Here is a 24,035-nt window from a genome sequence, read left to right as displayed (position 1 = left end):
TTTTCTGGGATATGAAATTATATCTCTGAGGAATTGTATGAGTAATAGAAAATAATTAAAAATACTAAGTTTCTACCTAATTTGGGATATTGCCTCTGGTTGGGGTGAATCTAAATGGCCACAGATAAGCAGAACCAGATGGCTGAGTAGTCACAAATTATATGCCTAGGACAGAGACATATAACCTCTGTGGGATCAACCAGACTTCCATAACCACACCTGTTACCATTCTTCTGGAAGAGCACTAAGAGCTAAAAGATTGAATTATTTGGCTTGAAAACCAATACAGCCACATGTCTCTTAACAATGAGGTCATTTGCTGAGAAACTCATTGTTAAGCACTTGTTACTGTGAGAACATCACCGAATGCATGTGACATAGCCTACTCCACCCTAGGAAGTATGGTGAATTCCATTCCTCGTCCAGCCTGTCATTGACTGAAATATCATTGCATGGTGTGAACGTCCTTTCTAAACATGTAAAAATAAGATTTTAAAATGAACTAATGATTGAAAGTATCTTGAAACCATGAAGTTTCTTTCAAATATTTCATTTAAATCATTAAGATATTGCTAATATTAGAGTATTTTATCACGATGTGGTTGTGTATGAACATACGAATTCTCAACAGCTTAGATTTCTTTTCATTAAGAACACTTTTTCTAATATAGCTTCTATTTATAGATTAAAAAAACACTAATATTCCCAACCACCATATTCAAAATCTTTTGGTAAATTAAATCATTTTTAATAAGGGGAAAACTAAAGTAATATCTCAAGTTAAAACAATTTTTAACAAGAACTTGGGCTTTGGATACAGCAAACATAAAAGAAAATAGTATTTGATTTTTTTAAGACTAGTGCCTTTTTCAAATATTGGCTGCCAGAGTATGCGTGAGCTGATAACGTGGACTGGGAGCCCGTCAGGGGACCAGGGCTTTCGTTCTGATTCTCTTAATGAAAAGCCCACTAATTTTAGATTTCAATTTCATCTCTCTGGGCTTTATCTTTTAAAAACAGTAAAATGAGGAATAAAAGAATTGAACCTGATAATCCCTAAGATTCCCCTTAACTCCATGATCATCTGACAACTAGAAAACTGAAGTTAAAAGTGAGAAATAATTGAAGTTAAGCACAAAGTCTTAATTTCTGTACAATTAATTTCTGAGCTATTTTGGACTGCAACTGAGATTTCCCATTTTAAAAAGCAACTAATACCATTTCAGAACACCTCTTGCAGATCTCAAAATAACTTTTATCTAAGTTATCACTGAGCCAGATTTTAAAAACAAAATGCCCATCCTCCCATCCTCTCACTGACATTCTCAGAAAATAATACATACAAGAAGCCAATTACTTTACATTTTTCTCTAGAAACTCATTTTAGACAATCTGTTCAAGTTTAGAGCAAGGAGTTCTAGATTAGAGAGGCTCTGACGACAGAGAATACAAGAGCAGCTTTACTCTGACAGCCCCAGCAGTGAGGGGAACCTCCTGTCATAACCTCTGAGTTGACAAAGGACCAAATCTTAAAGTATGAGATGAACTCTATTTGTTTTTCTTTCTCTTTTTTTCCTGGGTACCAGGGATTGAACTCAGGGGTACTTGACCACTGAGCCACATCCCTAGTCCTTTTGTATTTTATTTAGAGGATTTTTTTTTTTTTAAGAATCTGGCTCTGTAATAACTTACATTAAAGTTATTTTGAGATCTGCAAGAGGTGTTCTGAAATGACATTAGTTACTTTTTAAAAAGGGAAATTTCAGTTGCAATCCAAAATAGCTCAGAAATTAATTGTATAGGAATTAAGATTCTGTGCTTAACTTCAATTACTTCTCATTTTTAACTTCAGTTTTCTAGTTGTCAGTTAAGAGGAAATTTAGAGATTATCCTGTCAAATTCTTTAATTCCTCATTTTAGTGTTTTTAAAAGATAAAGCCAAAGAGATGAAATTGAGATCTAAATTAATGGGCTTATCGCCTTTCCTTTGTTGAGGCTGGCTTTGAACTCACGATCCTCTTGCCTCGGCCTCCTCAGCTGGTGGGACTACAGGTGTGGTCTACTGTGCCTGGCTGCTATTCATTTTCCATAGTTTCAAATTTACTATCACAATAAACTTTTAAGAAGTGTTCAATGTAACAGTTTTAAAAGAAAGATAAATTTTTAAAATACTGACTAAACAATTATGGAAACCATAGGGAAAAACAACTTTCAAGACTTTAGGGTCAGGTAGGAAAATTTCTAAACAGTTTAATTCATTTAATGAGTTTTCTTTCAGAACAAGCAGGCCCTTCCTAGTGTTTCCAAAGGAAAGTAACTGTGCAAGGGGGAATCCCAGGTGTGGGATACCCAGCCTGCAGTTACGCACTGAGATGCCACCTAGACCATGATGAACGTGGGGTGCTTCAGGCTTACCGTGTTTTCCTGCCTTTGCCGTAACTGCAAAGTCAAGTCACTCAGCATTTGGCTGAGAGTTGCTCGAACAGCAGTGTTTATACTACGCTGGTGACAGCTGCAGGTGTATGTCTCAATGCATACCTGGGAAAGAAAGAAGACAGCACTACATGAGCTCTAGGCATTTGTTCACTATCAATTGTTTTTGGCTTTAACCGGGGAGAATACCAAATGCTTTTTAAATAGAAAGCTTGATTTCATGATTTCAGACTAGTTTTCAATGAAAATAAATGTATATAAAAATCTCTGGAAATTTGTTTTAAGCAAATAGAAAAGTCATGTTTCCCTAGGATTGCCATTCTTACATTCTTATTCTTTTGAGCTGCAAATTAGTGAGTTTTACATGAGCTAAATAATTCTATTTAGAACAAACTCAGGTGGCTGTAAATTAATCAGGAAAAGCTCCCTTCATGGCCAAACAGAACAGAATTTATCAATTCGTAGATTATAAAGCATGGGTAGAGGACTACTGAAACCTTTTCTCTTTGCCCTGAATGAGTTTGACTTTGGATTGACTCTCTAGCTGTGTTCTTCTGGATATTTTATAAAGGTGGAACAGCTCACTGTAAAAATGTTTCCTAGTTACTATGCTGGGTCTCAATGGAGATAACTGTGTTAACTCTAAATACCTGCGGGGAAGCCACAGGACTTCCCTCAGTTTGGTGACTCTTGTAATTGATCCCATGCTCTGAGGGAGCTCTGCAGGCTCTGTTCATAGAGTTGTTTTAGAAACACTGATTCTTAATTGGGACATGGGGTTCCAAAGCCAAGGTGACTCTGCCTTCATTTGATGTGGCTCTCTTTCTCTTGCACCTACACTGGCATTTGAAAGCCAGAGGCCAGCTTCTGGAGTGGCATGAGGATCTCTGTGGAAACTCTGTGCCTGATGTCACCTGCCTCTGTTTCCTGTCCTGTATCTGCTGAATGAGAATAACTGGTAAGGCCTTCTTGGGCCTCGTGAGTCTGAATAGCTGAGCCCAGGAAGATTCCCTGGTGGTTACTAATGGAGAAATCACAATTGAAAAAAAAAAAAAAACAAAAACCCAAACCTCATTTGATAATGATGATATTGAATGTCATGACTTTTCAGGGTTTTCCTGTTTGTTTGTTTGTTTGTTTGTTTTCTTCTAAATTCTTTTTTGAAGCTATAGGAATGGGCATAAAAATCAAAGCATACTTTAAATTCATCTACTTTTTTTCTCTCTTTAAGGTATTCATCCTTGCAATTTCACAAAACATAGCTCAGGATTTAATTTACCTAAATCATTTTTTTTCTAGGAATAACTCCAAGATTATTTATATTAAAAGTAGAGGTTCTCACCTAAATGGAAAATTTAATGCTTGATCACTGAGATAGGAGAGAGACTGTGTTATTCTTTATTGCTGCTACTGCTTGAGTTATGGGAGTTTTCTGGAAAGCTTATGATAATAAATCTTTTTGTAAATTAACTAGGTAAAAGAAAATATTTTCTTTTTCTTTTTTTGTGCTGGGGATCAAACTTAGGGCCTTACACATGCTGGGCAAATGCTATTCCTCTGAGCTACACCCCCAGATCCAAAGAGTAAGTTTTTTAAAAAAGTTTATCTCCTATAGAGTGTTTAATGTTTCAAAGGTGCATTTGAAACTTAACACTATATTTGGAAGTTGACCTAGATGAATTCATTTTATAGTTAAAAAATAGAAATTACACAGTGTATATTTTCATAAAACTATTTGGGACATATGAAATTTATTTTCTCAAATGATTATGATTATATTGGATCTGAAGGGACGTTAACTTATACAAACATATAAAAAATGGTGTTTTAATCCCCAAAAGGCTTCTTCTTTGGCATGAAAGGGAATAATTTAAAAACATTGAAAGTACTTCTAAATGAGGGTACTGTTCCCCTCGGAAAAAACCAAATTCTACCTAATCTGGAACACTAGTACCATTTGTACCTCACAATTTAACAGTTTCCTCTATAGCTTACATTTTCCAAGAAATCTTTGTAACTGTTGATCTTTAAGCACTGACATAAATTTAAGGAGAAATTTTAAGCCTTAAAAGCATTGAAGATGAAAGAGCAACTATTTTGAGAGCCCAACTATATACTTAATATAAATTCTCTTGAATACTAAGCCATGCACACTAGACAGTCTTCCTTAAAAAAAAAATACTTCAGTCATTTCAGCCCATGTAAGAAAGCGCACACGAGGACTCAGACTTTATATAACACAGTGTTATAAATAAACAAGAACTTGGCAAATGCCAAGCATATTTTTGAGTTTTAATGCCACCACTACAGGGATAACATTGAACATGACTTTGTAGGAGGCATGTTTACTAGCTTGAAAAAATATAATTATCTTAGAAATTTATTCTGCCTAACTTGGGAATATACATACTGAATATGATAAAGATATATTCTGTTAAATAAAAATCACCACTTGTTGATAATATCCTATCTGTAGGTACTTACGATAAAGCACTTCATCAGCTTTCCTGGCATTTTTCTGAAGCAGCTTCTTAAACTTGCTGCAGTAATCACAAATTGGTCAACTAGAAAGGCTCACAGAAATAGAACTTCCATTTGAAACCTGAACGCTGCTATATTTAAGATCAGAGGTTTTTCACTATAAGAGGGTTTTCCCTAAGGGCAGGACAAAGATGAGCACATAGGATAAGAGAAGCTAAGAGGATCCCAGTTCAAAGGCAGACTGAGTTTCTTAAAAAAGGAGCTCAGGGTTTCTTTTTTTATTCCCCCCAAATTGTTCTGCCTCCCCCTACCTTTGCTTTCATAATGGAAACTTAGCAACTGAGAATCTTCAGGCCTATACCTCTGCCTGAGCCTAGGTGCAAAGAAACAAGGGAAATACCTGGTGAAAAGCCACAGGCCCCTGATTGCCAGGGAATGCACGGTGACACAGGGCAGTGAGCAGGGTCATAAGGTACATTTTGATCATTTCATGCATTTGTGGATGTCCAGCTTTACGACATGCTAAACACAACTGAGAGCAAAAACACAGATGGTTAATGAAGCCAAACCAACCACAAAAGCAGAAGGGGGAAAAAAAAAGACAAGACCCAGTCCACAGGCATACATACATAGCAAGAATCATCAGGGAAGAGAACTGATAAATAAGAGTACTAGGTTAAACCCATGCTGGATTGCTATATTATTGAATATTAAGTGACAAATGAAACAAAGTTGATATTTAATATATATTGGCTAATGTCTCAAGAGGGATTTACTGAACTTTGGGAAACACATGTCTTTCACTTTGCTGAACTATACATGTACCTTCTCTTTGCTACTCAAAAGGGGTCAGTGTCATTGCTGTGTTAAAATAGTACATAATACTGAGTCCCAGTTTCCATAAAGAGAAGAGGTAGGGTATTTCCAATTGTGAAACAAAATGATGAAAAATAGCTTATGGTTTCAAAGATGAGAAAGGATCAGAGATTAAGATAACAAGACAGCAAAAGAAATGCCTTCTATATAGAGAAGACCACATAGGCTGGTTGATCACATGAGAACCATAGAAAATTTTGCTGACCACCGTAAGTCTAAATTCTTGTGATGAATTATGGTGACAACACAGTTGCCAGGCCATTTCTTATCTTCTCTGAAAAAGGTCTCCTTCCTAACAGGTGAATAGCTATAACAGGTGGGTACTTCATCAGATTGGTACACACACACACACACAGAGGGAATTGAAGTTATATCATCCCTATGAAATGTGTATATAAGTAAGTCTGATTACCATCTGGGTAGGAAAGCTTGTTTGTATTCCTTTTGGATTTCAATCTGAAAATGTCTTAAAATGCTAGTCATACATGGAAAACTCTGATTGCAACTTTTCTCCTCCTTGTGGCCTAAGGTGACATATTAAAATGACTTATGACACCTCACCCCATTGATTCCTACACTTTGCCAGGTAGGGCCTTTTGCCCAGTTTGGAGTCTACTGAGATTCAGTTGCTGTCCTATGAATCAGCCAAAGCAAGTTAGGAAGGGTCTCACTGTTCTGCATATCTTCTGACTCCAAATAAAGGCTTCAGGAGTCACAGGTTGAAGAGAGTGTGGAAATTCTTGCAATGAAGGCCAGCTTAGCAGTAAGTGGTTATGAACTTACATTTCAGGAATCCCACTAGAATCAATATAGGGAAGAAGAGGGAGGGCTTCAAGGAGGAACAGGGACACTTCCTGAAGGAATTTCCTCCCTCTGTGGTCTCCACTGGCTTGAGGCAGTGGACCTGTTCCCTTAGCAGTTTTCTTGCCAGGATATGGGGCTTACCTTTCCAGACTCCCAGAGAACATAACACATAAGATGTTTCCAAAATAAGTGAGTCGGGGCATCTTTCTAATGAATTATATGTGTTTCATAGTTGTAGATTATTTTATGTCTATGAATAGTGCTACCACATCAGAGTAAGAAAAGTATTACTGAACATTTCAGGGGTTATAAACTATCCCAATTAAAAAATACTTTAGTGATGACTAGAACTGTTAAAAAAGAATCTCTGGTGGTAGGTCTTGAACTGCAATGTTTTTAAGCTCACCAGAGTAGCAAGTAGAACTACTAGTAACCTCCAGACCCTCTGCTGGTAAAATAATGCTCAGAAAAGATAAATGATCAATGTGCAAAAATGCCTTAAAAAGTGACATATTCCTAATAGAGACTTAAATCTATGGTAACCAAACAGTAAAATGCATCTATACTTCAGCCTCATACGTAAAAACACCATATAAACATTATCTCATAAGTACCTCCAGAAAGGTCCATAGGGAATATGCCTCCTAAAAACTCCAGTCGGTTGCCAATATCATTGTTCCAGGATTCTACTAACATTTTGTAAGAATGAGGGCAGCCAGAGGACAGTATAGCATAGTGGTTTAACAGCATATGTTTGCAATATAAAGTCTGGATTTGAATGTCTTGGGCAAGCAAATCAACCTTACTTTGTTTAGGATTCTTCATTTAGCTGGGTTGTGGTGGAGATTAAAAAAAAACATGCATACACACCTTCAATATATAATAGATATAATTTGTGTGTGTGTGTGTGTGTGTGTGTGTGTGTGTGTGTGTATGTGTGTGGGGTACTACTTACTGCCATGCCCTACGGACTCTATGACTAGTAGCTATTCTTATTAATCAGTGTTTTGAAATCGACAGATAGATGGATGAAAGAAAGCAGGGAAAAAGGGAGGACTCTAAAAATATAAATCTTAGAGAAAAAACAATGTTCTTCAAATCAGTTCTGCCTGGCTCTGACAGCATGCCATAGAAACAAAGACTGGAAGTTTCTAGGAGTTGGTAAGATGAAACCAGCAAATACACATTTTATAGACTGGGTTTTCTGCTTTACAGAAATCCCATAGAAGAATCTTTAGTAGGCCCAAAGCCATCCCAAATCCATCTTCTAATTAGCTTGGGAGAGCTTTCGGCTATGACTCTATATTTCCTTTACCCCCAAACCTTGGAACTTTGTATATCCAAAGCTTTTTCCTATTTTAGGTATCTGTCCCTGGAAAACTCAACTGCTAATGTGGACAGCAAAGAAGGAGTCTTAATAATGATTGTTCAGGAAATTGATCAGACACTACTTGGATATTGTTGGATAGTTCATAATTGTCCACTTAAAAATTTGATATTTCTTTTTCTCCCTGCAGCACAGAAGGTGCTCTTCTGAAAAAGTTTCCTAAGTATAGTTTAATTAAACAAGTTAAAGTCAGACACACTCATGAAGCTGCCTTTTTATTTACATTTTGAGAGTCTAATGATCCTTTTATAGATTCAGCAGGACCTTGGGGAAATAGCCTCATTTTTCATACTTAAGTACACATTCCATTTCCTGATCAGCAGGTTTCAGGGTAAACACTCTGCTGGAGTAAATTGTCAACGTATACCAAGGTGAGAAGGAACAGCTAGATTCTGCCTGAATTTCCAGAGGGGTTTTCAATGGCTTGTTTTAAGGTGTCTTTATAAAATTTCCCCCAACTATGTTTTTTTTTTTTTTAAAGGCAAACATATACCATGTGTCTGGACCTGTAGGAACAACTTTTTACTTGGATTGTAGATTTCATGTCTAATTGGAACACCCACATGACCAGACAGGTGTACTTATCTTTTCTTTTACAGACAGCAAACACAAGGTTGCTCAGGCAACACAGGGGTAAGGGAGAACAGGGTTCGCACCAAACTGTAGGGCTAGGGCTCCAGAGCCCATTCTTTTTACTACCATAGTTGAGTGCCTTTATCTGTAATCTCCATCTTAGGCTAAGCGTTTTTCTTGGTGGTTGTTTTCCTTTTCTGGTTTTGGTAGAGACCATTGTGTCTTGATGATCAATCCTGCTGAATCCTCTTGCGGCTTCTTGATACCTTCAGGGAACCTTCACTTGTGTTGGCCCTGGCCCTGTGTGTCCACTGCTCAAGATTTACACATTTTGCCTCAGATTCCCATTCCAAAGCTGATTTCTATGAGTACGACAGAACCTTCTCCAGCTCTACAGGGGTGGCACAAAGCTCCCTGGCAGCCCTCCCCTCCTGAAGGCCCCATGACTCCTTAATGTCCCCACTCCTGGGTTCCACATACACGACAGCACGTGGCGTTTCCCCATCTTATTTCAGAAAAAGCCTTTTTCGTGCTAATCCTACTTCTTGCTTTTTTCAGAAACTACACTGTCCTGTGATAAGCAAATAAGAACACTCTCAGTATCTCTTAAAATTCAATTGAAAACAATTACTGATAACTATTCTATTCATTACTTTTTATGGAGTAAAATATTCATGTGCTAAGGAAAATGTGTCTTTATAGATATATATAGTTGGAAACCAGCAGCCAATTGGCTGCTGCTTCTCTTTTGATAGACACATAAATTTCCACATACTCAAGAGTAATTTTCACATAATTTCACTTTTTAATACGTAAAAACACATATATCCGCTCATAAAAATACTACTCATGAGTGTTGGTCACTGGACTTTCCTTTTCTCCATGATTTCAGAATTCAGAGAATGATTGCCTCTTTGTGATCTGACTATGTACTCTCGCCAGAAAAAACAAATCCTGAAGACAATCTTTTCAAGAAGTGGAAGGAAAATTATTCTAAGCCTAGTAAAATTCAGCTTTGAAATGATGATGTTTCCAAAAGCCAAAAGGCATTTGCCAGACATCCCAGAAGCCAAGTTTCCTGTTGGACATGATCTTGGGCATGGTGGAAGACAGGTGCGACCCTATTCTACAGCGGACTGAAAAGAAGGCTTTTGGATGTCAGCTACAAAAGGCATCCATCAGGGAGTAGGAGACAGTAGTGGGATTCAATCAATGAACATCTCTCTAAATCTCATACTTAGTGTCTTTAAAAAAAAAAAAAAAAAGCAAATGCTTTGCAATTCATCTTAGGAAAAATAGACCAAGAAAGCAATAAGCTTGGCTGTAGCAGATTTGGAGGACCCAGTAGTGTTATTTCCATGGTTAAAGCTTCAAGTTAAGCAAACTCAAGCGCACATTTATGAGAAAGCACAGTGGGCCACAGAGCATGCAGTCTGCAGAGCGATTCCTTCCTAGAAATTCCCCACAGTGATCAGAGCAGAGCTCACCCCATTGCTGGGGCTCAGTCCCATCCCGATGTTTAGCCCAATGAGAGATAAAGCAGCCATGAGCAGGCATTACAAACACAAGTGGCACTCACCTCCGCGATCTTCAGCACAGCGCTCCCATTCAGGTCAAAGGTCGGGGTGTAGGTGATGCACAGTAACACCTGCAACCCACAGGAGGTGAGGGAAGAAGGAAGACATGGGGTCAAAACAGACAAGGGAATATTGTTTCACAGGCCATTTGCAGTCTCAGCTTGATGATTCGTCTACTCTATCTAATGCTTCTTTCTAACCTACCCACTGCTCTCCAACGAGTGGTCACTTAGCACCTAATAAAAGAAAAATGAGACTTCCAGCATAAAAGCTGTGAACCTCTCACCCCAGGAATGAATCCTATAAGACTGGCCAGAAACAGGCAGCCAAGCGTCTGTCCAATAGCAATCAAAGTGAAAAAAGATCAGAGTGATCAGGAAAAAAATGATCAGACCCACTGCTAGGCTGTCACATGACTTGTCTCCATTGAGATTATATATTAGTTGTAGATATCTTTATTTTATTTATTTATTTTTATGTGGTGCTGAGGATTAAACCCAGTGCCTCACATGTGCTGGGTGAGAGCTCTTCCACTGAGCCACACCCTCAGACCTTCATTGACATTTTTAATAAATGTTATTATGATTGTTCCTATCTTACTAAGAAGAAAATGGAAACTCAAAATGATTAACGAATTTGCCCAAGATCATACAGGTAACAAACCGTGGAACAGAGATTTGAACTCAAAACATCTGACTATGCTGAGCCACTAGACAACACTTTCTCTACCTTTCCCTAGACTCAAATATTACTATAACTTTTCCATTCTGTCCCCTTTCCAAATTCCACGGGATTAGTACATCTTTTATGCCTCTCTTCTCTTCTCTTCTATAATTACCTCTAGAACGCTGCATGGGGTTTTCTGATTTCCCAGTCCAGTTTTTCCTTAGTCCCCAGAATACATAGACAATAATTGATGATATTTGCAAGATCTTGAAAGAACATTGAAAATATTGCCTTCAACTTACAGAGCCATTAAGGAACAGGTCAATAAAACCCATGGCATTTAAGGATTGCTTCTGATTTTGTAGGTACAAACCCAGACTCTCCCCACCCCTACCACCCTCCATTCGGCTCCTGATTTCTTTTGTTGAAGGAACCAACATGGGGTGCTGGTGTCTGCTCCTCCATATGAACCATGCCTCCATCAATACCATGCCCTGCCTGCAGCATAGCCCTGGAAGGGGGTGGGCAGCCTTCCCAGGATTCTTTTCCCCTGGTTTAACTCAAGAAAGAGCACAGAAGCCTCACAAATTACCTAATACAAGATATGCACTTAATCAGTATGCCAGCAAGCAACTGTCTGAGGTAGAAAAAAAATATCTTAGTCTTAGCCATAAGGTAGCCAGCCCTAGGGAACAGTCACAAATAGATATAACTGAAGAAGGAAAAAAGATATTTTTTGCTGGTGTGAGTCATAGGATAGATAACTTAATAGTAGGTCCATCCCTCAGTTTTTTTGATTCTTAAGGTGCTGTATATTCAAGAGCTGGCCCAGATGAAAATCAGCTCAGTGGCCAAGAGACAGGTACTGTGGGAGCAGCTGTCCTTTAGACTCATGGGAAATGAATTTCTTTTGTTCGGTAACAACTTTGGGAGCTGGGATTTGGCAGACTGGAGGGATGAAAATGGGAGTTGAAGGGTCACCAAGACCTAATCTAGGCTTGGAGGAAGGCTCCACCTTCTATGTCTCTGTAGTTTGAAGGGACAGTGCCTTTGCTTAAACCCCCTCTTGGACTCTTCCTGTGCTTGCTCCTCTGAGGCTCATGTGATGGCTTCTTTCAGGCTTCAACCCAGATGCCATCCCCTCAGAGAGCCTTCGCTAATCACCCCCTCTAAAGTGGCCTGTCACACCTCCTTGTTTCATTTGCTTCAGGGTATGCCTCAGCCTCATAAGTTGCTTGTTCATTCACTAAGCACAATCTTCCTGTTGGACTTGCACATTTGCTGGGTCTGGGGAAGGCCCTCGGGATCCTCTCATCAGATGCTTTCTTATTTTAGGTTTTTTTTGCTACATTGCATAGTTTCCCTTTTTTTAATTCTTTGAATGCCATGTTTATGCCAGGGGGTGGGAAGGCATGAAAGAATGGCCGTGGTGGTTTATGGAGGTCACTTGGTCCATCTGGACTCTTGATTTGTAAAGCGCTGGTGACAGAGCCTGGCAACTGGAGACACTTTACAATAAGAAGACAACGACGACGGCAAATATTTGTCTGAACTGGTTAATTATTAACGTCACTTATGGGACACAGATGGGCTTTCTGCCTTCTATCTCCCATGCGCTCATACAAGGGGTACAGAAAGTAATTTTAGAAAGACATTTTCAAAGTGTGACCCAGTTTTCTGTGATCAAGAGCTGCGTATTGGCAATGGTGGCTGGAGACATAGGAGTAGGGCCTATAGTTTTAAGTCTTCATGGGGAGGCCATGTTGGCAGTATTCGGTAATCAAGGGATCAAGAACCTCAAAGGAACATAGGAAGCCCTACTCTTTGGGTGGCAGGGAAGCCCAGTGAGTATAGAGGGAGGGGCTCCAGACATAGTGCACATGAAGCTGCAGGTCCCTCTTTTACCTGCCAGCCAACAGTGACCCAGGTTGAAGAAAGATTTTGCACTCCGAGTGTTCAATTACCAATATTCCAAGACTCACTGAGCTATGTGGAAAAAAACTAAAACCAGAAAATAATAAAAGGAAGTGAAACACATTAACGAAGCCTTCTGCTGGAGCAGTTTATTGTGGGGAAAGCACAGCATGTTTTAATTACAGAGCTGATGGTGTCTGTGGCCCCCCATGACTCACAAGATACATAAAAGGCACAGTGTCTGGCCAGGATGATGCAACAGATAGCAACAACTTATCAAAAATGATAAACAGAGATACTGTTAATGCTCCCAATGCCTAGCAAGCATTAATCCACTGGATTAAAACACAGATGGGGTGTTGGAAACATAGGATAACAGAAAATTAATTTAAAATCTGACTTTCACTGTCTAATGTGTGGACAAAAAGTTTAAATTAATATTCTGAGCATGTTGGTTCCAAAGAAAACTGATGAACCTAAATATTGAGGGAAATTCCATTAAAAATATGTTTCCTAGGGTCATTAAAGCATATTGACAAAGTTATCGCTGAGCAGCAGAAACTTGAGTGACAGCATCTTGCAACTGAGCTTACTGGCACCACCTTCATAAATGAGCTTAGAGGAGAATAGAGAAAACAGGGCAAAGCTTTCCCTGAAAAGGGAAGGATTATTATGATTACAAAAAGTTCCAAATAATTTTTAAAAATCCAATCATTGAATAGTTATTATGTGCAAGAAGCATCCTTTGATTAAAGATGTGTCTAGAAACCCTGAGTAAAAAAAAAAAAAGGATTAAACTATAAAGGAAAAAAGTGAACTGGATTTATTGCAAGAACGGGGAGCAATGATAAGAATCTAGAAAACATGGTCATTTTAGGAACAGAGGGATGCGGATAATGGTGAGGAGTATAAGATCACAGTTGTGCTCTTCTGAGTGGGGAACATCCTGGATTAATCCTCTCCCAAGGGCATGTCATGGTCATGACCAGGGTTTTTCCATGAAGCAAGAAAACTGTTCTGGAAATCTGAATGTCAGATGCAGGTTGTGTGATTGGCTAAAGGCAGTTCCTGCAATCATATAAGGTAATACAGGTTGATCATCTATAGCCTAGAAATCTGAAATGCTCCAAAATCCAAAACTTTTTGAGTGCAGCACTCAAAAGTTTTTGGAGCATTTCAGATTATGGATTCTCAACTGGTAAATTCCACATAAATATTTCAAACTCTGAAAAAAACTTGGAAATCTGAAATACTTCTGGTTCCAAGTGTTTTGGATAAGGGATCTTCAACCTGTAATAAGGAGTCCCTGGTTGGGACAATTCTGATCTGGTAAGCCCCCCATTCAGAATGCTCAGCAAGCTGGCAGGACTTCATTCTGAATGGGGAGAAAAATTAACACAAGCCTATGGCGGTGAGCCACAGAACATCTTCAATGAAAGCTATGGAACATTTCCCCACCTAACTTTTCCTGTTAAGATCTGCTGAAGATCTATCTTTTGCACACACCATCATGAAGGGGAACTTGTATGACATTGATGAGTCAAAAAGTAATCTCTGTTAAGATTCCAAATGCATCCTCCACAAGACCATTTACACGACATTCAGGAGTAAAGATGTGATGCATGAAGTTACTGGGTAGCAACTGCATGTCCACTTACCATCTACCTGTGGTCTGCATTGTTCAGGCATTCTTGATTCATTCAACATGTATTTATTGAGGTGGGACTAGAAGTTAGATCCAGTACTAGGTGTTGGGCATTGTTAACGGTTTGGATCTGGAATGTCACTCAAAGGCTCATGTATTGAAGACTTGGTCCCCAGTGTTGCGGTGTTCAGAGATGGGGCCCTCAGCAAGTGATTGGGTTGTGAGGGCTCTACATCATTAGTCCATTGATGGATTCATAATGTGATGGCATCATTGGGAAGTAGTAGAAACTATAGGAGGTGGGACCCAGTTGGAGTAAGTACAGCATTGAGGTCATGTCCTGGAAGGATCTCTTGTCCCTTGCCCCTTTTTCTCTGCTCCCTGTCTGCCATGAGGTGAGCATCTTTCCTCTGCCACACCCTTCCACCATGATGTTCTGCTTTACCTCAGGCTTGAGCAACAGAAACACTTGACCATGGACTAAAACCTCTGAAAATGGTAGCCCAAATAAATCATTTATTTTTTCTCAGGTATTTTGTCATAGTGAGGAAAAATTAACACAGGCATACAGTGGTGAGCCAAAAGACACAATTCCTAGTCTTACAGAGCAAACATCTGGTGTGAAGATAGTCTTAAAATAAGTGACTATAATAAGTTGTGATGAACAACTGCCTGGGAAAACACAATGTACTCTGTAAAGGTGTATTGGGGTCTAACCGTGTAATACACAAGTTGTAATGCTGTGGTAATACATAAAATAAATTAATTAAACCCAGGAAAGAAGGCAAAGGTACTGCCAAAAAATGAGCTGATTCTGGGGACATAATCTATGCCTAAGGCACATGGCGGACACAGGGGCATATTGAAGGAGTAAAGAATAGTTTTTCTCCTCTTTCTTGAACTATTAAAATTATCTTCATTTATTCACAAGTGCTTATTGGAGTGATTGTGGTTTCATTTTTCACAGTACCAGACGTCATTTGTAAGTTAAACCAAACAAAATAAACTACTAGAGCAAAGGAAATTAGCTACGAATGTGAGTGCAGGCCACAGAAAGCCTTGAACTCTCCTTGTGCTTGGAGATGATAATGCCATGCACATTTCCAATCCCAGCCCTGGCTCTGGCTGAGAGTGTAGCTTTGTTACTTAACATATATTTCCTTCTGGCCTCTCATGCACATTGGCTTGAAACTTTATAAAATTAAAAATCATTGCATAATTCCTTCTCTTTAGAAACACTCCAGTTCTTTTTTTACTCTAAGTTGGCAAAGACAAAGACAGAAAATTCATGGGAATATTGAGACCCCACATGCCTTTCTACAGTATGCAGGGCATGCCAACTTCTGCACTCCCAGCCTTCTGGAACCTGAATGGCTAAAAGTGTACCTCCACCCCAAGGTAGAAACAGAGGTTCTTTCTCTATGGTCCCTGCACAAATGACAAAGTAGCTACAGTCTTCTGAACACAGCAGAGTAGCACAATGTCTGTCCTTAGAGTGAAGGAATGAGGGAGTTGCATAGCACATATAGAATTTTAGAGGGTATTTACTTATTTAGATTTAAAATGTAGATGCCAAAGATAAACACTTTTTCTTATTTTGATCAAAGTTTCTCAACCCCAGTGCTGTTGACATTTTGACAATTCAGAAATGAATTGGAAGTGATCCTTCCTATGGGACGACTCTGTACACTGTAGAATATTTAGCATCATCTCTGGCTTCTCTCCAAAAGATGATAGTAGCATATCTTTCTTCTCACCAATTGTGACCACCACTGTTTTAGACCATTTTCCCCATACTCTGTGGATAAAGCTGAGAACCTCTGCAATATGACTCTAGAGCTAGAATCCAGGCCTTCCAGAAGGGAGGCAGGTGAGCCATTAATCCTTCACTGTCCAGAGATCTCGAATGGCAGCTAGCAACAAGTGGTTAGCTACAACTCCAAACTTCATTTTGACTCAAACTAGGTTTCAGCTCACAAAATTTCTACCACTGATGACTTAATTGATTTGCCTCAAGCTAAGGTGACAGGTTATTAGACAACCACTTTCTGACTCAGGCTGCCTAAATTCTAGCAAATGGCTACTTGATATTTTTCTAGTCAGTAGAAGATTATGCTAGAATTTCTGAATGCCCAGTTTGGAAAACATTTAAAATTACTCACTGGTTTATGGTCCTGTCTCGGACTCATTTCTGGCTTTACCTGTTGTACTAGTAATGAGTTGCTGATATTCATCAGATAAGCCCTTAGCACTTAATTCTAGGACATACATACCAGTGATGATCTGATCATGGAAAATTATTTAAGTATTAATTAAAATGAACTTATCTAATTCATTGGACAAATGAACAAACTGTCTCTAATCCTATTTTCTTCTCTTCTCACTTCTCCCTTACCAAGCTGTCATAGCTCTTACTCCTAACTAGAGGCCTGGAAAATCCATTTATTAAGTAAATGTGTCCTCACATTTCAATCCTTCAGTCTCTAAACATCACAAATTAATATAATTGTCCCTTGGTATCCAAGGGGATTAGTTCCAGGACCTCAAACAGATATCAAAATCACTGGATGCTCAAATCCCCTATATAAGATGGTATAGTATTTGCACATGATCTATCCATGTCCTCTCAAATACTTTAAATAATTTCTAGATGACTTACAATGCCTAATACAATGTAGCTATATAAATAGTTGTTTGGGGAACAATGACAAGAAAAAAATATGTTCATGTTCAGCACAGATGCAGTTTTTTTCTGAACATTTTCAACTGGTTGAATCGAAGATATGAAAGTTGAAGTATGGTAATTGTGCACCTCTTTGTCTCTTTCCTATTAAATTATAAACCCTCATCTTTGAATGTTTTGATTTTAACCCTTCACATAGTTTATGATACACTGTTGATAACAAAAATATATCTACTGAGCATTAGGGCTTGAATCTTAAACGCACCCAAAAGGCTCTTGAGTTGAAGGCTTGGTCACCAGTCTTAGGCATTACTGGGAGATGGTAGAAACTTTAGGAGGTGGGGCCTAGTTGCAAGACACTTAAATCACTGGTGACATGTCCTTGAAAAAAAAAAAAAAAGAATATTGAGGACATGGCCTTTTCCTATTTCTCAGCAGCCATGGAGTGACAGTTTTGTTCTACCATAGGCTCCCACCATGATGCTCTGCCTCATCACATGCCCAAAAGTGACAGATCTGGCTGATCACGGACTGAAACCTCTGAAACTGAGGGTCAAAATAAATCTCTTCTTTTTATAAGTGGATTTTCTCAGGCATTTTGTCACAGCAATGGAAAGCTGACTAGCAGTAATCAAGTTAATGAAAATAAAGTAAAAAAAAAAAAGTTCAATGAGTTGGATTTTCTTCCCCCCTAATTTAACCTATAACAAGCTCCTTTACATGGAATCTCTCAGACTTTTAAGAAATCAAATTGCATTAATATGCATAATCTTCCCTCTTCTTTTCCCTTCCAGAATGGGAGTGTCATCTCAAATAATCTCTATCCATATAACCATGCAGTTCTTGGTGATTTTAGAATTGCTGCTTATTGACATGATCAATCAAGTTTGTAAAGACAGAGTTTTTAAAGAGCTAGAGTCAACTTGATTCTCTATATGTAAAACATTTAACAGTTATAATGAGTTTCTAAAATATCCAAATCATAAACTCCATCTATTAGGAAGAAGATAACTTATGAATTCAGCTAAATAGTAAGGTACTTTCTATAGACTGTGGGATCAGAGCTAATGGTTAGGGCCTTAAATATAGCTAAGTGGATAACTGATATGTAATAATTTTAAAAAATTCTTCTTTTAAGATAGAGAGCTGTAATTCAACAGTATTAAATATGAGATCCTTCTTTAGAAACCAGCAATATATATGATGATACACTCTTCTGTTACTAAAGACAGCAATTATCCTAGCTTAAGTTATACAGAGAGAATCTATAAATGAAAAAAGAGAGAAATTTAGAAGAAACTCATGATATCTCAAATGCTCATAATTTGAGTGAGTTCAGAGGTGTTCATTTTCTCATTAAGCTACACATACTATTTTAGATCTATTAACTAGAACCAAAATGAAAGCTAGTAATGACCCTGTACCATGCACAGTTCTAAGCACTTCTTTTATTTTTAGCTCCTTTAAGACTCACGGCAACCCCAAGAGGTATGCACCAATATTATTCACATTTTGCAGATCAGAACATTCAGGCTACAACAAAGAGAGTAAGTTCCCAAGACCACCAGGCCTTCTAGATGCAGAAGCTGTGTTCCTACCACTCTGCTACCAAACATTTTGAAAAGAGGAAAAAGTAACAAGAAATCTAAAAAGGTGATGGAGTTCAGGGACTGTTTCACAGGACAGGCACACTGTGGCCTCTCCCGCTCTGGCAGACCTTCTGGCCCTATGAAATTCCTCAACGAATACTTATCAACTGGGGGAGATTTCTATTCTCTCAGTATGTTTTGTCATTCTTCAGAAGCTGTAAAGCTTGCCCTGGCCTTGTCACTAGTTCAGACCCCTAAGCCTGGAAAGTTATCTTCTCATCCCAAACTGCATATTTGAAGGCCAGATCAATTCCCAACCCTCTACAAAGCCTTTCCAGAAAAATCTAAGTGGCTGTAAAAGCAATTCTGCTCCAGAGATTTTAAGCCTGTTCTCAAATTAAACCACCTCAACTTCAATTTACTTACAAAAAGGATATAGGAGGTTATTTCAATTCTAAAATAAAATCTGTATTGATCTTTCTCATTTCTGAACTCACATAGGTTATTATCTGTAATCATGATTTATTTTCTTTTGTTTGTTGTTTTCCCTGGTGGGCCACTAAAAACTACCATGTGTTCCCTTCTCCTCTCCATTAGTCAATAACTAAATTAGCAAGTAATTAGTACACCATGTGCCAACTACTCTGCTAGGCACCAAAGGGAGAAAAACAGCAGTAATAGTATATCATTAGTTTTTACTTACTAACTACTGACATTTTCCAGTCATGCCCGAGTTAAAAGTTTAGGAATAACTAGTTGTGGTTTAGGAATAATAATGTGTGGTTTCCTTGAATGGGCCACTGCAAGGGAGTCTATTAGGCCTGGGCTAACCTCATAACCACCTGAACACAACTTCATTGCTTCCCTCTGAGAAAAGTACAATGAGAACAGAGCAGGAGGCGGCAGAAGGGATAATGTGCCAGCTGCCTCTGGCTGGGGGGAAATAAGCCAGACTATGATTCTCATGTGATAAGTGCCATGGCAGATAGCCAGTTGTCTTTCAACACTGTTGCCTCCTGTTTCAGGAAGAGAAATCTGGGCACATGGCTGCCCAAAGTAAAGACTACATTTCCCAGACTTCCCTGCAACTGAGTTTGCCATGTGACCAAGTTCTGCCAATTGAAGATAAGTAAAAATGTCCTCCCCTTTCCCCTTCCTTCTATTGGTTGCCTAGAAGGCAGATGTGTTGGCTGAGTATGTGAAGCCACTGTGGACTATCAGGTGGAAGAAAAATATCCAAGAAATGAAGGTCTAATAATGTGGTTTAGCTAGTACTGACCTAGATTGATTTGAAAGAAAGATAAAACTCTGCCTTGTTTCTGCTAAGATGAATCCTAATACTGCAATCCTCTCTCCCTCTCTCTAACCATCACCCTCCTTGCCTCTTTGCTTCTTTGCTTCTGACTTGTGCTTTAGATCTTTTTCACTTTAAGAATCACTTCTTTAGAATAGCCTCCTCTGTCCTACTCTTAAAACTACTCTCCAACAGACCCTATAGAAAATACTCTTCTAGTCTCTAGATTATTTTGACATTGCATTTATTATAGTTAAGGTATATTCACATATTTCACTGATTTCTGTCTTCACCACTAGTCTCCAAAGAAAGCTTTCATTTTTGTTTGGTTTTGGTTCTCGTTTTCCTCACTACAGGATCATCTATGTCCAGCACAGTGCCTGGCACACATGAAGCCATCAAATATTTGCTGCATAAATGATTGAAGAAAGGATCTTTCCACTCTAGGAACTCTAGAACATACACAGTAAATACCTCTGCATTCATGCTTCATTAACTCATGATCGTGGGGAGAAATTTTTTTGTTTTTGTTTTGTTTGGTTTTCTGGTACCAGGGATTGAACCCAGCAGTCCTTAACCACTGAACTACATCCCCAACCCACTTTTTAAAAAATTTCGAGACAGGGTCTTACTAAGTTGCTTAGGGTCTTGCTAAATTGCTGAGGCTAACTTTTAACTTGCCATCTTCCTGCCTCAGCCTCCTAAGCTGCTGGGATCTCACCACACCCTGCAGGAGAGTTTTAAAACGGTTAATAGAGTGACTCCTAAATGTGTTCAAATGGTAAAAACCTAGCGACAGTGGTGCTTAAAAAACAAAAAGTAAATAACATGAAAATCTTACCTAGAAAATAATGTATAGACCATTTAAAGAAAATAGTTTTTAATGTTTGTTTCTCGCTTTTTTGTACATCTTTTCACCTACTTTAGGCAGTCATTCAAAGGGAGAACAACTTAGTAAGAACTATTTCAATATGTGTGCAAAGCAGAAAATGATTATCTCATTCAGCCTCAGTAGCAGGAAGGAGGAGAGCTGTCTAAGAACAAATGACTTAGGGAAGCCACATATTTGGATACATCACTGCATTTACTGCACAAATAATAGGTTTGTATGTTGTTCAATTGACCTCCAACAATGGTGCATTAAGGAGTTATACGTTTTTCATCAAACAATGGATTTTTCCTTAATGGTAGAGACTGATGCAAATCTTCTAAAGTGTCTCAACAGCTTTAGGCTAAGAGGGATTTCATTTCTCTTATAGGAGAAGGCAAGACAAATTAGCCATTTCACCCTCAAACTTCACTAATGATCATTCTTTCCTTAAGGCCAGAGTTAAGAACACTAAAACTAACCATTTGGATAAATTTCCCAGTGTAAGACTCCCATTAGAACATTACTGAAAAGAGACTTAAAATGGTCCTTCTGGGCTAGGGGGTTAGAGTTCAGTTATAGAGTGCCTGCCCAGCATTCACAAGTCCCTGGGTTCAATACCCACTGCTACAAAGAACAAAATAAAATAGAAAATACAAATGATCCTTCCATGTGGCCTCCTCCTTACTCCACGACCAAAGACTGGCAGTGCTGGTGCACAGTTTGGAAGCACTCTGCTCTACAATTTGCAACACCAGAGTTCCAAGTGGACACCCTGAGGTTAAGGACTGCAGTCACACCTGGATAGTAAATTCCTTGTCCACAATTCTTTCTCCTTTGTATTTCTGGAGATGTTTGCTAGAGTCTTGTCATATTAAAAACAAAACAAAATCAAACCTCAATAGGGAATAGGGAGGGCAGTAGAATGAATCAGACCTCACTTTCCTGTATTCATATATGAATACACAATCAGTGTTAACTCCACATCATGGACACCACAAGGATGGGAAGTTATACCCCATGTATGTATAGTATGTCAAAATGCACTTTACTGTCATGTATATCTAAAAAGAACAACAACAACAAAAGCCCTCAATAGCAGATGACATCGTCTTTCCCTTTTCCCAATTCTATGGCACATACCCAGAGCCATTAGCTGATTTTGTGGGACAGAGACTATTTGCATCTTACTTCATGTTTAATCTTGCTCATAGAATTAGGGGATATTTTTATCCTGGAAGGACATAGAAAAAACACAGCACTCTGAGCCACCTAGCTTTGCCCCTCATTAGCCTACCACTTACATTTTCCGATTGACCATCTATATACAACAGGAATAGTAATGTCTACCTCCTAACAGGTCTTTCAAGACAGTCTTAACAGGCAAGGGAACCCACTGTTTAAGAGCATAGGTTTTCTCTTGGGCTGAATCATGGTTCAAATACTGGCCTTGTCATTTCACTAGCTATGGGATCTTGGTGTGAATATAAAGTACTTGCTAGAGTGTCTGACGCATATAAATGTTAAATAATCAGCCCCTGTCGTTTCTCCTTTGAAAATTATAACACACTCCATCAACATCCACTTCTATTATCTAAAGATGTACATAAAATAAGATATCCCATAATAGAACGCTCACCAAATGCTTCCCCAGGCTCCAGTATCATATCCTTCCTTATCACCAAAGCAAGCCTGCCTTCCCGAGATAGGATGCTTAGCCCAGTATTTGACCTAAATATTAAATATTTCATGCCATCTATGAATCCATTTCATAGGTAATCTATCTTCAGACAAATCTTCTGTTTCTCTACAGTTCTGACACATTATTTGCTCAAGCTATAAAATTTTTATCTGGATTCCATAGCCATTTGGATAAACCAAAAATTGCCTTTCTCCTCACCTCCTGTTTATTGGTAAAACATGTCAAATAGTTTCTAGACTATGCGCTCAAACCTCATTCCTGCTAAATTTGTTAGAAGCAAGTGTCACTGATTTGTTTTTAACCCTCTGATTAAAAGTCCAGGACCTTCTTTCTAAATGAGAGCACTGCTGCTAGAATCTTGGGTTTCACTGTTAGCTAGTTTCTGTTTCATCTTGGAGAAATCTCTAAAAGAGGAAACCATTTCTCTGTAGGAATTGATACAATTACAATATACTCACAAGAATGTGACCTGTTTGGATTTCTCATGTTTACAAACACTAGAAGATAGCAATATAGAAATAAGATACACAATATAGGTTTTTAAAAATAACACTTAGGATCTGTTATAAAAATGTACCATAGCTGTGGTCAGACATACATAAATAGAAAATGCATAATGTAACTTTATCCCTCCTGAACTGTTTTCCCAGACTAATATTTGAAAATGTCAACCATATCTTATTTTAAAAGATTTTCTGTGCCTAAAAAATAGTCATATAAAATGACTGGAGGATTTATACAGGAAATTTTAAATAATTTATCACCAGAATAAGTTATGTGAATACCAAGAACATACCCTTCCTATGTGATGGGAATCCATTTTTTTCTAATTCCCTCTCCTCTTTTTAATATAATAGAATAGGTAGTAAGAACATTTTTGATGTAGACATGGTATTAATAAAACAAGAACTTAAGAGTTTTTACTTGGATCATTACCAGGATCGCAGAACTACAAGATAAAGGGGTGTGAGTCTCTGGAGATCACTATAAATATAGAATTCCTTGTGCAGAGAGTAAGGAGATAAAATTTTTTATTCTAAGCCAGAGAGTCTATAATTTAGGTCAATATTTACACATAAATGAGTATTTTAAGTCTGAGATATAAGAAATGATGAAGAAGCCTTCCCCTGTAACCTATCACAGATAAATGACTTTCTCCAAAATTTTATTTCATGCTAATATTACCCAAAATATACTTACTTCACCATTAACTAAATTTTTGTTCAAAATTTAAAAATACACTACCAAAAATAGCTTAAGTCTAGGTTTGTTGTAAATTACTTTTTTCCCCAGTTCCAATATTTAAATAGTTAAACTAATAGCACATAGTAAAGACCCTTATCATTTTAAGGGCCTTTGAACTGGGCTTGGCAAATCTAATTGTAAAGAATGATGGTCCACATTATTGTTTTTCTTTTTCTTTTTTTCTGACAATGTCTGATTTTCCTTCCACGCATCAACTGTAAGCACCAGGGTCTATTAGGGGGTCATTAGGAAGACCATTAAAATGGGCTTCCCACAATTTCCAGTGGAGTTAACATGT

At 38.2% G+C, this 24,035-nt stretch overlaps 1 protein-coding gene across 2 annotated transcripts in view; it reads right to left on the bottom strand.

The window, feature by feature from the left end:
* ARFGEF3 (ARFGEF family member 3) overlaps positions 1-24,035 on the bottom strand; it is a 157,475-nt gene that overhangs the window by 88,824 nt on the left and 44,616 nt on the right. For both annotated transcript variants that reach the window (XM_081296143.1, XM_081296144.1), the window contains exons 5-6: positions 10,134-10,202; positions 2,416-2,538 (exon numbers count right to left, since the gene is read on the bottom strand). In XM_081296143.1, coding sequence (XP_081152269.1) covers positions 2,416-2,538; positions 10,134-10,202 — 192 coding nt within the window. The remainder of the gene's footprint in view (positions 1-2,415; positions 2,539-10,133; positions 10,203-24,035) is intronic.

The sequence above is a fragment of the Spermophilus citellus genome (genome assembly GCF_964194105.1).
Source record: "Spermophilus citellus genome assembly, chromosome: 5".
In the NCBI taxonomy this organism is placed as follows: domain Eukaryota; kingdom Metazoa; phylum Chordata; class Mammalia; order Rodentia; family Sciuridae; genus Spermophilus; species Spermophilus citellus.
This window is presented reverse-complemented; position numbering and strand designations above follow the sequence as displayed.